General features: G+C 45.9%; 1 protein-coding gene across 4 annotated transcripts in view; it reads right to left on the bottom strand.

The window, feature by feature from the left end:
• Window positions 1–279: 279 nt before the first annotated feature.
• Window positions 280–16,052, bottom strand: part of LOC103466852 (uncharacterized) — a 33,945-nt gene continuing 18,172 nt past the window's right edge. For all 4 annotated transcript variants that reach the window (XM_081608460.1, XM_081608459.1, XM_081608458.1 and 1 more), the window contains 14 exons: window positions 15,563–15,739; window positions 15,277–15,485; window positions 15,121–15,171; window positions 14,932–15,018; window positions 14,770–14,834; window positions 14,353–14,475; window positions 5,752–5,893; window positions 5,525–5,684; window positions 5,350–5,447; window positions 5,169–5,252; window positions 4,975–5,093; window positions 3,898–4,044; window positions 3,625–3,823; window positions 280–3,280 (listed from right to left, as the gene is read on the bottom strand). In XM_081608460.1, the coding sequence (XP_081464586.1) occupies window positions 3,056–3,280; window positions 3,625–3,823; window positions 3,898–4,044; window positions 4,975–5,093; window positions 5,169–5,252; window positions 5,350–5,447; window positions 5,525–5,684; window positions 5,752–5,893; window positions 14,353–14,475; window positions 14,770–14,834; window positions 14,932–15,018; window positions 15,121–15,171; window positions 15,277–15,485; window positions 15,563–15,739 (1,886 nt within the window). In that variant the 3' untranslated portion in view covers window positions 280–3,055. The remainder of the gene's footprint in view (window positions 3,281–3,624; window positions 3,824–3,897; window positions 4,045–4,974; window positions 5,094–5,168; window positions 5,253–5,349; window positions 5,448–5,524; window positions 5,685–5,751; window positions 5,894–14,352; window positions 14,476–14,769; window positions 14,835–14,931; window positions 15,019–15,120; window positions 15,172–15,276; window positions 15,486–15,562; window positions 15,740–16,052) is intronic.

The raw sequence follows: 16,052 nt of genomic DNA on the forward strand, positions 1-16,052 counted from the left end.
CATCAGTGGAGCTATACAGGGTGAAAAAGGTTATTATTTTAGAGAAAATCTCATCAACATCAATATTTCCACTAAATAAGAGGCAAAAAAGTCTGATAAAGTAAAAGCCTCTCAGACTCTGAGCTCAAGGCACCAAACTATATTTTTATATTAGATAATTAATTTAATGTCACATAATTATGGCGGTAGAAGCCATTAGTTTGTTAAATACTTAATGAAACATATTTACCGTGTTTGATGTTTGTTGTAAATTACATATAATCACAAAGATCGAGGTAATTAGTCCAAGTTTGTCGTTTATTGAACGTTCAGAAACTACAGCGGCTGTAAAGGTCAAAGGTAAACAACCTGAACAGGTGATCAACTCTAATATACGTGCGTTGAGGTTTATCCCAGGTGAGGCTCAGCTGCTGCTGCCTCACCTGCTTCACTTCTGAGCATTTGAATGGGAAAATGCGAAAATCTAGTGATTTTGAAGAAAAGTAACATCAGATTTGGTTAAATTAAATGAAAAATAGGTACTTTATAGTACAAACCACAGGGTGAAAATATCTTTATAAATGATTTTATTATTATATATCATTTTTCCATGATGACAGGTGAGGCTCCTGCCTCCCCTGACCGCACGTCACTGATATATATATATATATATATATATATATATATCATATATATATGATAAACAGCTCTAACATCACAAATAAAACAAACATATTGACAGCAGCAATATCACAATACTTTAACATCTCAGGACATGCAGCTTATTGTGTAACTAAGTAAATATGTTTAATCTAAAATTCAGAGTAAAACATTTATACAAATGAGCATAAAGCATTCAAAGTAAAAATGTAGATAAAACATTGAGACAATAATCAGAAAGACTGATGATAGTTACTTTATATTCACAAATCATTTTACAGAATAAAATCAATGTTGACATCATTGATGTTAATATTGTTCTAGTTCGGCAACCCTCGAACCCGTTGGTGGACACCTTCGGTGAGGGATGCTGTCAAGCTGAAGAAGGAGTCCTATCGGGCCTTTTTGGCCTGTGGGACTCCAGAAGCAGCTGATAGGTACCGGCCGGCGAAGCGGCATGCGGCTCGTGTTGTCGCTGAGGCAAAAACTCGGGCGTGGGAGGAGTTTGGAGAGGCCATGGAGACAGACTTCCGTACGGCTTCGAGGCGATTCTGGTCCACCATCCGGCGTCTCAGGAGGGGGAAGCAGTGCAGCACCAACACTGTTTATAGTGGGGATGGTGCGCTGCTGACCTCAACTCGGGACGTTGTGGACCGGTGGGCGGAATACTTCGAAGACCTCCTCAATCCCACCAACATGCCTTCTGTTGAGGAAGCTGAGCCTGGGGACTCTGGGTTGGGCTCTCCAATCTCTGGGGACGAGGTCGCCGAGGTGGTCAAAAAGCTCCTCGGTGGCAGGGCCCCGGGGTGGCAGGGCCCCGGGGGTGGATGAGATCCGCCCAGAGTTCCTTAAGGCTCTGGATGTTGCGGGGTTGTGTTGGCTCACGCGACTCTGCAATCTCGCATGGACATCGGGGGCAGTTCCCCTGGACTGGCAGACTGGGGTGGTGGTCCCCCTGTTTAAAAAGGGGGACCGGAGGGTGTGCTCCAATTACAGGGGGGGTCACACTCTTAAGCCTCCCTGGTAAGGTCTATTCAGGGGTCCTGGAGAGGAGGGTCTGTCGGATAGTCGAACCTCGGATTCAGGAAGAGCAGTGTGGTTTTCGTCCTGGTCGTGGAACACTGGACCAGCTCTACACCCTCAGCAGGGTCCTGGAGGGTTCTGGGAGTTCGCCCAACCAGTCTACATGTGTTTTGTGGACTTGGAGAAGGCGTTCGACCGTGTCCCTCGGGGGGCCCTGTGGGGGGCTTTCCGGGAGTATGGGGTACCGGGCCCTTTGATACGGGCTGTCAGGTCCCTGTATGACTGGTGTCAGAGTCTGGTCCGCATTGCCGGCAGTAAGTCGGACTCGTTTCCGGTGAGAGTTGGACTCCGCCAAGGCTGCCCTTTGTCATCGATTCTGTTCATTACCTTCATGGACAGAATCTCTGACCAGCCGAGGTGTTGATCCGTTTTGGTGGCCTTAGGATCACATCTCTGCTTTTTGCGGATAATGTGGTTCTGTTGGCTTCATCAGATCGTGATCTGCAGCTCTAATGGAGCGGTTCGCAGCCGGGATGAGGCTCAGTGCCTCCAAATCCGAGGCCATGGTCTTGAGCCGGAAAAGGGTAGAGTGCCTTCTCCGGGTCAGGGGGGTCGTCCTGCCTCAAGTGGAGGAGTTTAAGTATCTGGGGATCTTGTTCATAATGAGGGAAGAAGGGAGATCGACAGGCGGATTGGGGCAGCGTCTGCCGTGAAGCGGGCGCTGTACCGGTCCGTCGTGGTGAAGAGAGAGCTGAGCCAAAAAGCGAAGCTCTCGATTTACCAGTCGATCTACGTTCCCACCCTCATCTATGGTCATGAGCTTTGGGTCATGACCGAAAGAACGAGATCACGGATACAAGCGGCCGAAATGGGTTTCCTCCTCCGCAGGGTGGCTGGGCTCTCCCTTAGAGAGAGAAGCTCGGTCATCCGGGAGGGACTCAGAGTAGAGCCGCTGCTCCTCCACGTCCAGAGGAGCCAGTTGAGGCTCGGGCATCTGGTCAGGATGCCTCCTGGACGCCTCCCTGGTGAGGAGTTCAGGTCCCACCGGGAGGAGGGGAGACCCAGGACACGCTGGAGGGACGATGTCTCTCTATGGCCTGGGAACGCCTTGGGGTTCCCCCGGAGGAGCTGGAAGAGGCTGGAGAGGGAAGTCTGGGCCTCCCTTCTGAAGCTGCTGCCCCCGCGACCCGACCCCGGATAAGCGGAAGAAAATGGATGGATGGATGAATGGATTGTTCTAGTTTAAAATCAATAATGTTTCAGGTTGAGCTAAAGCTGCAGCAGTGATTCCACTTATAAGGCCAGTTATTATTTTAGTAAACTTGTGATAAACAACAACAAAACAAAGACCAGACTTTCATTTCTGGAGTACCAGTCAACTATGAAATGAGCTTCATCTCCTTTCCAATCCCTCCCCTCTTCCTCCTTCATCCCACTCATCCTCGCTCTCATCCCATCCCGCCGCGCCGCGTTGCAGCTGCAGCTGCGCAGGAGGAAAATCGGCAGGGTTGCAGCTCCGAGAAGCTGAGCGAAGCGTCGTGGAGCTGGCAGAGAGGGACGTGTCCGGTCTGGGGCTGAGGACGGGGTCCGGAGGACGCAGCGAGGCGGAGAGGGACCGCTGGAAGAGACGGAGGACAGGACCGTTACAGGAAGTCCATCACTAGCTTGAGGCTCGTTTCCAGCAGTTCTGAACGTCTGCAAACTGAAACCTTCATAAAATATCTTTCCTCACAGGTTCTCTGCTGAATTCAAGTCTGGGCTTTGACTAGGCCATTCTAATCCATGAATCTGCTCTAATATGAGCCCTACATCGTAGCTCTGGCTGTAAAACTTCCCAGCTCTGCTTTACTTTGTGTTCCTTGTTCATAAATCCCCGTAAAACAGTTGAAGATGGCTGTTGGAAGGGACTTTCAGCTAACGGGAGAGCTTGCTAGCTAGCAGGTGAGTCTCTGAGGTGTTTACCTGCAGTGAGATGCTGGACTTGCTGCTCCTCTCTTTGACCCGAGCCAGAGCTCCTTTCAGTCCAGACGACCTCTCCGTCATCTCCAGAGCCGCTCGCAGCAGTCTGGGTGTCTCGGACTTGAGAGAAGCCGCCGGTACCGGAGCCGGTTCCTTAGCTTCCTCTTTGGGTTCAGGCTTTTTGCCCTTATTAAGCATCTTCCTGTGGTGAAAAGGTGTTACAGGAAGAGGTGAAGAGGAATGCTGAAGGCGCTGGAAGATAATCTGGATGCTAACCTGGCCTTCTTGCGCAGCAGCTTCTTGGACTCGGGGTAGTGGACCAGGATCTCGTTCAGGTCTTTCTTGTCCAGGATGAACAGGTTTGCAAACCCATGAGCGATCACGTTGGCCGTGCGCCGGTTGACTCCGCCCACCGCTAGCAAACTGAGAACCAGACAGCTTGATCAGGACAGGAAGCCGGTCCAAACAGGAGGAAGTGAAGAAGATGTGGTGGAACATCAAGCCTGTCAGACTTTGCTGCCTGTCAGACTTTGCTGCCTGTCAGACTTTGCTGCCTGTCAGACTTTGCTGCCTGTCAGGCTGCGCTGCCTGTCAGACTTTGCTGCCTGTCAGGCTGCGCTGCCTGTCAGACTTTGCTGCCTGTCAGGCTGCGCTGCCTGTCAGGCTGCGCTGCCTGTCAGACTTTGCTGCCTGTCAGGCTGTGCTCCTCTGAGCACAGCCTGACACAAACCTGAATGAACTAAAAACAATCTGACCTGTGCCACATCTGGCAAGTTAATCTGACTCTCTACAGGTTGTTTCCTATTTCTTTGTTGTGATCTGTGTTTTCCTGTGTAGTTATTTTGAGATTTTCTGTGTTTAGTCCTGTCTTCCCTGTTGATTGTTTCCCAGCTGTGTCTCGTTCCCTGATTACCCTCCTCGTGTATTTAAGTCCACCTGTTGTCTTTGTCTCTTGTCTTTGTCCTCGTCTAATGTCATTCGTTCTTCGTGTCTCTCCGTCGTGTCTAACCAGTCTGTTTCCTGTGCCGCCCCTGTGGATTCCATCATTAAATTGATCATTTTCAACCTCAGCCTGGATCTGCCTGTCTTCCCTCACCTCACCAAACCTCTAATCATGACATTCTTATTATTGAAGGTTTTTCACTTGTCCTTATTAGGAAGCTCAGGTGAAAATGAAGATTCAGAGGAATTAAAGATATAAACTAAAATAATAAAATAACTCCTCAGAGAGCAGAACCGGGTCAGGCAGAACGTCTTCAGCTTCAGTCCGACTCCAGGCAGAAACATTCATCTGAGTCACTCTGACTACGTGTCTGATTTTACGGTTTCATGAAACCTTGCAGTTTTCTGTACCTTATCTCTCCAAACACAGATCCTGCTCTCAGCGTAGCAAACACCGTCCTCTCATCGGGACCTCCAACCACCTGCACCTCCCCTGCTTTGATGATGTACATCTCCCGGCCCACTTCGCCCTGGGGGGCAGGAAGCAAGCACACGGTCAGGCATAACGCTAGCTGCTCATGCTAGCTTTCAGAGGGGAGGTTCACCTTTTTGCAGACGTAATCTCCAGGCAGGTAGACGACCGAGCGCAGACTCTTCAGCATGTCAAAGATCATCTGCCTGTCACAGCCCTGGGATGCAGGAAGACACTTCGGTTCTTCACACCCGCAGCCATGACACCAGCAGACGCAGGTTAACACCCGGCAGGTGGCTTTAGCGCTTCCTCACCTGGAACAGAGGGACTTTGCTCACGATGGAGTAGTTGACGTCTACAGCGATGTCCAGGCGCATTTTATCTGGTAGCTGGGTCAGAAGCTCCTGCTCATCTGGAGGCAAACATCCAGATGTGAAGCATTAACAGCAGCTCAGGTCACCAACCACCAACAGGTGGCGCTCTCCTTACCCAGCATGCCTTGTGACTGCCAGGTGTAGTTGTACCAGGTCTTGACGCGGTTCTGGACGTCTTTGGGGATGCGGTAGGACGTCATGTATTTGATGGTGTTGTCCATGCAGGTGCGGTAGTAGGTCTGAGCCGCGGTGGCCGCACCGACGACGTCACGCATCTGACACACAAGCAAGGCAGCAGTTGCTGGTTTGACACCTGGAGTGCAGTTAAGCAACCACACCTACCTGACCAATCATGATGGAGAAGGCGAAGACGCCAACGAAGTAGTTGATGAGCTGGAATACGATCTCAAACAGGGAGGTGGGATCCGGCAGACCGCCGATGGTGATCAGAGTTTTCACCGCAAAGTAGTAACAGCGAATATAACTGAGGAAAGAAGGAGCTTTGATTTTTAACAAAACATTTATTTACAATATTAAAGTTCACAGAATACAATTAAAAACACAAGATATTCACATCAGGACAAGCTTAAAAAATAATTAAATAAGGTACTTTTAAATAACAGTTTCCCTTTGAGGAGGAGGAGGAGGAGGAGGAGGAGGAGGAGGAGGAGGAGGAGGAGGAGGAGGAGGAGGAGGAGGAGGAGGAGGAGGAGGAGGAGGAGAGGAAGAAGAAGAGGAAGAAGAAGAAGAAGAAGAAGCAGCGGTCAGAACGGGAAACGCTGGGACGTCTGGTGAGGCTGAGTAAATATTGACAGGCTGCCGTTTGTAAAGGTCAAAACCCAACAGCAATGATTTGGTCCGTTAAAGGAGGAAAACATGGGAGTAATTTTTCAATGTCATGTTTTCACCATGTCATTCATTCATTTATAAATGTCACAGTTTCAAAGTAAATGTTTATTTAGCAAGCAAAATATTTACTAGCTAGATATTTAGCTCCAAATTTTAGCGAGGAGCTATGTAAGAGCCATATGAATAAAATGAATGATTATTGAGGTGACGGGAGCGCATGCCTTTGACACTTGGGTGGTGGGTGTGTCGAGGTGGGCGTGGCTATCACTGAAGGTATGAATGGGAGACATACTGGCGTGCTGGCTTATTATGTTTGAGGAAGTGGGTGCACCGGGTGGTCATAATTTCTGTTGACCGTGTTTTAATGCCGTTTATTGTTGGCACTATTGGATGGTTTGGCCTGGTCAGTCAGTGTAAGATCTGAAGTAAGACAATCAAAGTGAAATAAATGGTTGATTGCAACAACAAAGAAGCGGCTTGGACTTATTTGAAGCACGCGTCGGACAGTTTAGAATTCCCCGAGTTATCCCAGTGCGGCCCTCAAACATCTTTAGCTTTGCCGCACAATTATCGTCAACAGAAATGACAATCGATGAGCGGTTCATTGGATAGGCAAGTCTGGATTCGCTTATGCTTGGAACAGTTTGGAAGCGGCTATGGCGCATCGAGCGCATCGCAGCGTCATCAGTTAATTGAATGAGATTCCTTCACTGCAGCTCAATCAAGTCCGCTGGAACTGAGGTATGGAAACACAAACACGCACACTGACTCGCTTTGTCTGAAGAGGAATTGTTAAGGAAAAACAACGGAAAATGGAGTCAGCTGGATCTAAATCAAGCTCGGTTGTAAGCGGTAAAGAAGAAAAAAGACGATCAAAATTAACTGTTAAAGCATTACAAAATAAAATTGAGAAGCTTCAAAAGGATCTCAAAGCAAGAGTTCATAAAATTAAAGGAGAAATAAACATTATTAAAGAGCTTATGAAAAATGAAGGGAATCTCAGGAGTGTTCAGTCTCATTGTGACGATTTAAAATTATCGCTTGAAAATGCAAATCAGCTGTATGAGTCTGTTATTCCTCTGTTTCCTACTGAAGAACAAGAAAGACAAAACACTTGGTTTTCAAGCTTGTGTAAATATAATTCTGAATTTATACAAGAAGTTGAAAATGGCTTTTAGATGCAGAGCAACTCAACAATGAAGCTCAAATAGGAGAAGCTGATTTAAATCAGGCTCAAATGTCCAGAGCTGAACCCTGTGTGAATAAAGAGCTTAATGCACCTTTTGTTTCTCAGCATTCAGAGTGTGATGAAAATGCTGATGTTCAGGATGATGTTAAGCCAAGTGACAGTGTTTCTAATGTTGACAGCAGAAGGTCTAGAGGATGTCGTTCATCAAGAACTAAGTCCTCTCTGTCTTCTACATCTTCAGCTCGTGTTAAAGCAGAAGCAGACATGGCTGCATTAAAGGCACGACACAAGTTGTTGAAACTAAAACATGCTTTAGAGGAGCAGGAGGAACAACTAAGAAAAAAGAAAGAAGAACTGGATTTAGAGATTGAAATTGCAGCTTCAATGGCTAAAGTTAAAGTGTTGCAGGGCTCTGTCTGTTCTCAAGTAAGCAGTGCTGCTCAGATTAGGTCTGATGGCATGAATTCATATTTTGAGCGTGAAAATAAAAGATCTCAAATATTGAATGTTGATGCAGAGACATTTGTACCTACAGCAGCTGAAACTGAATGTCATGATAAAGCTCCAACCTTTCAGTCCTATTCTTATTTAGGAGCACGACCTAAAGACACAAAAGTTAAACAAAATCCAGACACATTGACTGACCAGGTGAAGACAAAAACGACACAGGTTGAAGTTCCAACAGACCAAGTGTTTCATCGGCCACAGCCACAATCATCACATCAGAAACATTCATTGTCAGTTGATCAAAATAAACAGCTGTTGAATGTGTTGGAAAGACAGAATGAAATTACAAGCTTGCTTGTAAATCAACAATCTTTATTCTTTCTGCCAAAACGGGACATACCAATATTCGATGGTGATCCACTCCAGTTTAAAACATTCATGACAGCGTTTGAACACAGCATTGAAACAAAAGCTCACAGTGCCAAAGACTGTCTATACTTTCTGGAGCAGTTCACTAGAGGTCAGCCTCGTGACCTAGTGAGAAGCTGTGTTCATATGCCTAATGATTCTGGATATGCTAAAGCTAAATCTTTGCTTCAAGAACATTTTGGTTGTTCATTGAAGATCATTGCTGCATACATGAATAAAGTTTTATCATGGCCTGCTTTGCAAGCAGAAGATGTAAAGGCTTTACAAGCATTCAGCTTTCTGCTCAGGGAATGCTGTAATGTGATGGAAAACAATGGATGTATGCATGAGTTGGATGTTCCTACCAATATGCAAACAATTATCAAAAAACTGCCTTTTAAACTGCGAGACAGATGGAGAAATGATGTGTGTGATTTACAGGAGAAGTTCAAAAGAAGAGCCACCTTCAGTGACATTGTTCGGTTTGTAGAAAGGCAAGTGAAGATCGCCAGTGATCCACTTTTTGGTGATATCCAAGATTCTACATCTAGACCAAAGAAGGATGTTGGAATCTATAAATCACAACAGCGATTAAAGATAAAAGGAAGTAGTTTGCTACTGTTGTTGGAGATATGCAGAAGAAAACTGACTCTGAAGTAAAGAAAGGAAGAGAGACGACTGTCATAAAGAGTTGTTTATTTTGTGGAGCTGGACATTCCTTGGACACATGCCCTCTATTGGAAAGGAGGTCACATGGGGAGAAGTTGACATTTCTGAAAGAAAATGGGGTGTGCTTTGGCTGTTTATGCACTGGGCACATCAGCAAAGACTGTAAAAGGCGACATCACTGTAAAGTGTGTGGCTTAAGACATCCCACTATGCTTCATGTCTTCTCCAAAGAAAAGGAAATTGCTCCAGTCCATAAGAAGGAAGTGGAGACAACAAGTGGAAGTGCCTCCATCTCTGCTCAGTCCAGTGGTCTAACTGGGGCCGGTGAGCATAGCTGTACTCTCTCTATTTTACCAGTCAGAGTGAAGTCTACAAAGAGCCAGAAGACAATAATAACATATGCTTTTTTAGACCCTGGAAGCTCTGCATCTTTCTGTACTGAAGAATTGATGAACAGATTAAATGTTACTGGGAGACATACAAGCATCCTTCTGCGAACAATGGGTCAAGAGAAGGTGGTTGGAAGCAACATTGTGTCAGATTTGGAGATTGCTGGGCTAAATGAAGACATCTTTTGTGAATTACCTGACGTATTCACACAGAGAAGCATGCCTGTTCATTATAGCAACATTCCACACCAAGAAGACCTCGAAAGATGGCCACATCTGAAAAATTTGAAGATTATCGAAATCCATTCAGGAGTTGATTTGCTCATTGGGACCAATGTGCCTAGAGCGCTGGAGCCATGGGATGTTATCCGAAGTCAAAATGGAGGCCCCTACGCAGTCAAGACGATCCTTGGATGGACAGTGAATGGACCTCTTAGAGGAGACTATGATGTCGACACAAGAGAGCTACAACCAACTGTTACTGTAAACAGGATTTCTGTGTCAAAACTTGAGGACTTGTGGCAACAACAAATGAAGGTTGATTTTCCTGAATGTTCTCAAGATGAACAACCTGGATGGTCCAGAGAAGATAATCAGTTCATGGAGCTGGTTACAGAATCAGTTAAGTTGAAAGATGGACATTACACCATCGCTTTACCTCTGAGACACAAAGATCTGAAAATGCCCAACAATAAGAAAGTGGCTGAACAGCGTGTGTTGAATCTCAGAAGGAAGTTTACCAAAAACCATCAATTCCATTCTGACTACACTAACTTCATGAATGACATCATTTCCAAGGGCTACGCAGAGAGAGTCTCAGTTGAAAATCTTGAACGGTGTGATGGGAGGGTTTGGTATATACCACACCATGGAGTATATCATCCTCATAAGAAGAAGATAAGAGTCGTGTTTGACTGTGGTGCAACATTTGAAGGAAAATCTTTAAACACTCAACTCTTACAAGGTCCAAACCTCACCAGTTTATTGGTTGGTGTCATCACTAGATTCAGAAAAGAACCTGTTGTCATCACAGCGGACATTGAGGCCATGTTTCATCAGGTCCGAGTACCACCATCTGACTCTGATCTGTTGAGATTTCTCTGGTGGCCAAATGGAGAGTATGAGCAGCATCTGGTGGAATACCGAATGGTTGCACACCTTTTTGGAGCTACATCATCTCCAAACAGTGCATGTTTTGCACTGAGAAGGTGTGCAGAGGACAATCAACAACTGTTTACACCAAATGTCATAAATGCTGTGCTTCACAACTTTTATGTGGATGACTGTTTGGTTTCTGTAAGTACAGAAGAGGAAGCTGTGTCATTATACCAAGGACTCCGTGCTTTGTGTAAGAGAGGCGGATTTCAACTTCTCAAATGGATAAGTAACCGACGCAGCGTTCTTACTGCAATACCACAGCATGAAAAGTCCATTGAGGTGAAGAACCTGGATATGGATAATGATGATCTACCAATGGAACGTGTGTTGGGTGTACAGTGGTGTGTACAATCAGACCTGCTGAAATTCAAGATCATCCTCAAAGACAGACCTCTGACAAGACGAGGAGTCTTGTCCATCGTAAGTTCCATCTACGATCCTCTTGGATTTCTGGCTCCAGTTGTTTTGGTCGCAAAAGGGATTCTGCAAGATCTAAGCAGAAGACACGTTGGCTGGGATGATCCCTTGCCACATGATGCTTCCCAGAAGTGGAAAAACTGGCTGGAAGAACTTCATCAGCTTGAACGGTTTGGAGTTAGCAGATGTCTGAAACCACAGGACTTTGGACAAGCCACAAGTTTGCAGCTTCATCATTTTAGTGATGCAAGCGAGAATGGATATGGAACTGTGAGCTACCTGTTGCAGTATAATGCTGATGGACAAGTGCATTGTGCATTTATAATGGGTAAAGCCCGTGTAGCTCCACTGAAATCCACCACCATCCCTCGCATGGAGTTGACTGCTGCAGTGGTTGCCAGCCGTATGGATAAGCTGTTGAGGAAGGAGTTAAGGATGGAACTGCAAGACTCAGTATTTTGGACTGATAGTACTTCAGTTTTGAAGTACCTCAAGAATGAAAGATTGAGGTTTAAGACCTTTGTGACAAATAGAGTTGGAGAGATACTCAGTTTGTCAAATCCCTCACAGTGGAGGTACGTTGCTACCAGTATTAATCCAGCAGATTTGGCATCCAGAGGAACAAGTGTGAAGTCTTTTTTGAAGGCTGATACCTGGGTGTCTGGACCAAAGTTTCTTCATGACCCTGAAAGGAAATGGCCTGCAAATCCTGAGGACGTAAGTCATTTTGCTCTGGAGGATCCAGAAGATCCAGAGGTCAAGACATTGGTTTCCGTTAATGTGACATGCACCAATGAACAAGTGGACCCAATTATGAAATTCATTCATTCATTTTCTTCTTGGGCCAAACTGAAAACAATGGTAGGGTGGCTACTCGGGTTTAAACAATTGCTGTCCAAACTAGCTCAAAAGAGAGCACAACTAAAGTTGGATTTTGCCGACTCTGATCTTGATGATGTTACACTTCAAGAAAGGCTGAAGAAAGAAATGAATGTGTACAAGAAAAAGGTTGCATTGGGAGCCTTATCAGTGGAGGAGTTTGGAAAAGCTGAGAGTGCCATCATCTGCTATTGTCAAAAAAGGCGATATCCAGAGGAAATGATGAGTTTACAGAAACATGAACGTGTGAAGAAAACAAGCCAGCTCTATAAGCTTGATCCGGTTCTTGAGGGTGGTGTACTAAGAGTTGGTGGAAGGCTAAGCAAAGCAGCTATGCCTGCTGAAGCTAAATATCCAGCCATATTGGCTAAAGACCTTTACATCTCTGAAATCCTACTGCGCCACATACATCATCAGACAGGCCATGGTGGACGTAATCATATGCTTGCTGAACTACGTCAAAGGTATTGGATCCCTGGTGCCAGTGTTGCAATTAGGAAGATCCTATCTAAATGCATGACATGTCGACGACTCCATGCTGCACCAGGAAGTCAAAGGATGGCAGACCTTCCACAGGAACGAGTGTATCCAGACAAACCCCCATTTACTTGTGTGGGTGTGGATTGTTTTGGTCCCTTTGAAATAAAACGTGGCAGAAGCCTGTTAAAACGATATGGAGTCATCTTTACCTGCATGGCAATAAGAGCAGTTCACCTGGAGATGCTGTCGTCACTGGATACTGATTCCTTCATCAATGGTCTCCGAAGATTTATTGCCAGACGTGGTCAAGTGCTGGAGCTACGTTCAGACAATGGAACCAACTTTGTGGGAGCTGAACGAGAGTTAAGAGAAGAAATTGAAAGATGGAATCAAACTCTCATCAGTAACACTCTCCTTCAGAAAGGAATAAAATGGTCTTTCAATCCCCCTACTGGTTCACACCATGGAGGTGCATGGGAAAGCCTTATTAAATCTGTCCGGAAAGTGTTAAATTCTGTTCTGAGAACACAGAGTCTTGATGAAGAAAGTCTTCACACGGTTTTCTGCGAAGTTGAGGCCATCATAAACAGTCGACCTATAACCAAAGCCTCTACTGATGCCCACGACCTGGAAGCACTAACTCCAAATCATCTTCTTCTGTTAAAGACCATGCCTTCATTGCCACCAGGAGTGTTTTCCAAGAGTGATATTTACACTCGGCGAAGATGGAGACAAGTGCAATATATGGCGGATCTCTTCTGGAAGCGTTGGTTAAAGGAATACTTACCTCAACTACAAGAGCGTCAGAAATGGCAAAGGACAAGACGGAACTTTCTTCCAGGAGATGTCGTTCTCATCGTGGATGACTCTGCTCCACGCAACTCTTGGTTAATGGGTAGAGTTGTGAACATTGTTCCTGACAAAGGAGGACTGGTGCGGTCAGTTCGCATCAAGACAAAGACAAACTACCTGGAAAGACCCATTACCAAGTTGTGCCTGCTTCAGGAGGCGGAGACAACAAGAACATTTTAACAACTTTTTTCTCTGCTTTCTCATTACTAGTGACTTCCTTTTCTCTGGTTGATTGCTTATTCTTAAAGACAGATTTAGATAAGTTAATATTGAACAATTTATGATTATTTGTCTCTTACATGTTAACATTTCAGATAATTATTTTGTAATAATTAGGGGCCGGAATGTAAGAGCCATATGAATAAAATGAATGATTATTGAGGTGACGGGAGCGCATGCCTTTGACACTTGGGTGGTGGGTGTGTCGAGGTGGGCGTGGCTATCACTGAAGGTATGAATGGGAGCCATACTGGCGTGCTGGCTTATTATGTTTGAGGAAGTGGGTGCACCGGGTGGTCATAATTTCTGTTGACCGTGTTTTAATGCCGTTTATTGTTGGCACTATTGGATGGTTTGGCCTGGTCAGTCAGTGTAAGATCTGAAGTAAGACAATCAAAGTGAAATAAATGGTTGATTGCAACAACAAAGAAGCGGCTTGGACTTATTTGAAGCACGCGTCGGACAGTTTAGAATTCCCCGAGTTATCCCAGTGCGGCCCTCAAACATCTTTAGCTTTGCCGCACAATTAAGCTAGCTAAATATTGTGTTTGTAAGCTAAGTATTTAGCTAGCTCAGAGCTAACTAGTTTGGAGCTAAATTATTAGCTTGCTGTCTAAATACCATGTAGTTAAAAATTTAGTTTAAATATTTAACTTTATGCAAAATATTTAATTAGTAAGCGAAACATTTACCTACTAAATATTTAGTTCCAATCAAAAATACTTAGTTAGCCAGTTAAATATTTAGTATGTCAACTAAGTACTTAACTTGCCAGGAGCTAACTAATTTGGAGCTAAATAGTTAGCTATATCAATAAATACTTATGGAGCTAATTATTTAGTTCACCACCTAAATGATAACCAACTTATTTAAATATTTAGCTCAAAAGATTTAGTTAGCAAGCTAACTGTTTAGCTCCAGTCCAAACTAAATGTTGATCTCTGAGCTAGCACAACATTTAGTTAGCAAAGTGTGACCTTCCCCGACCTGTTGCCGACCCCGTTGTAGACCCACTGCGTGGCCCCCAGTCCGATGTAGGAGGACGCCCAGTGGTAGAGGCAGGCGTTGCAGTGAAGACAGTAGAGAAGATATGTGGTGGTTCGGATCACCCTGAAACACAGAGCCGCCTTCCATTTTACTAACGCACTCATCAAACTGCATCTCCCAGCATGCATTGTGCCAGACGTGAGGAGTTTTCTGCTGCCTTGATGAGAGACAGAGATATTTGCCTCGATTCACCTGAAGAGACCCTAACTTTACCAACAATAAATCATTATTATTAAGTAGATGAACCAAATATCGATGGCGGTTTTGCTTCGCAGCAGCAGGATGCATCTAATGAGCTGGGACTTTGTTCTGTCTTGGTTTGTCGTGCAACTGGGAGAGCGATTCCCAGAGGCTGACCTGTAGATGTAGGCTTTGGTCAGGATGGCCTCCAGTCGCTCATTGAACTCAAAAAATGAGTTGATCTGCAGAGGAGCCGACAGACAACAGAAACCTCTCAGCTTCGTTTCTAATGTTTTGAGAAGAGGAGAATCTCCGCATCTTTTCAGTTCAGCGGCCGACCTTCAGCAGGCGAGGTAACCGCAGCAGAGGGTTGATGCCCGTCTTGAAGTACAGCAGCTCTAGAGGAACGAGGCTGGCCACGTCGAACTGCAAAGCAAATCAGGAGTCAGGAAGCATTCACGGAAAAACTCACAGGAAAATTTACTGAAAAATTAAATGAAAAACGTCTTCCAGTCCTGATCTGTTTACCTTGAAGCGTTTGGTTTTCATGTAATTCTTTCTCATTTCCTTCTTGTCACACTGTCACAATAAAACAAAACGTGGAATCAGAGAAATGAGACGTTGCTCGTCATGGAACTGCACAGTATTCCCAGATTATCTCAGATTATTCCGAGGTTGCCTCACCACGATGTCTCCTCCGCGGACGAACTGCAGGCGCGGCTGAAACACGGCGATGTCCAGGATGTAGATGAGGTCACAGGCGTAGTCGGCCAGCAGCCAGTAGGGGGCGTTTTGGGGCGTCTGGTAGGGGAACGCCCAGCGGACCGGGATCAACCACACGTTCCAGTTCCAGGCCGCAGAAACCAGGAACATCCACAGAACGTACAGGATGTCTGGGGACAGATTACAGACGCGCACGATGAAGAGAGGGAGAACCAGGAGGTGGCAGCAGGTACTGCGGGATTCTCACTGGTGAAAGGGTCGATGCTGGCGGGGAATCGGATCGGCCAACAGGCCCGGATCCATCGAGTCTCCTTTCCTCCAGACACCCCGCTTCCTGCCCCGCCGACACACTGACCTCCTAACCTGCCTTCCTCCTCATCCTCCTCTTCCTCACCCTGGGGGGCAGCTGGAGGCTGAGGGGGAGCTGAGGAAGAAACAACAGAGAAACATGATTGGGCAGAGAGACGGAACCGACTGGACCCGACCCGACCAGAACAGGGTTCTGCTGGTAGGAATATGGCAGTCAGTGGAGGTTCTGGTTCTGGTTTGGTGTGGACCAGAACTTCCCTGCGAGTTCTACGAGACGCTGCTGCTGACCTGTGACCTCTGCGCTTGATCACCATCAGCATGGCGGATATTGGGGGCGAAGTGGGGGGACATTGGGGGCGAAGTGGGGGGACATTGGGGGACATTGAGGGCCTAGTGGGGGGACATTGAGGGCGTAGTGGGGGGACATT

This window comes from Poecilia reticulata, chromosome 6, assembly GCF_904066995.2.
Source record: "Poecilia reticulata chromosome 6, P_reticulata-male-v2, whole genome shotgun sequence".
In the NCBI taxonomy this organism is placed as follows: domain Eukaryota; kingdom Metazoa; phylum Chordata; class Actinopteri; order Cyprinodontiformes; family Poeciliidae; genus Poecilia; species Poecilia reticulata.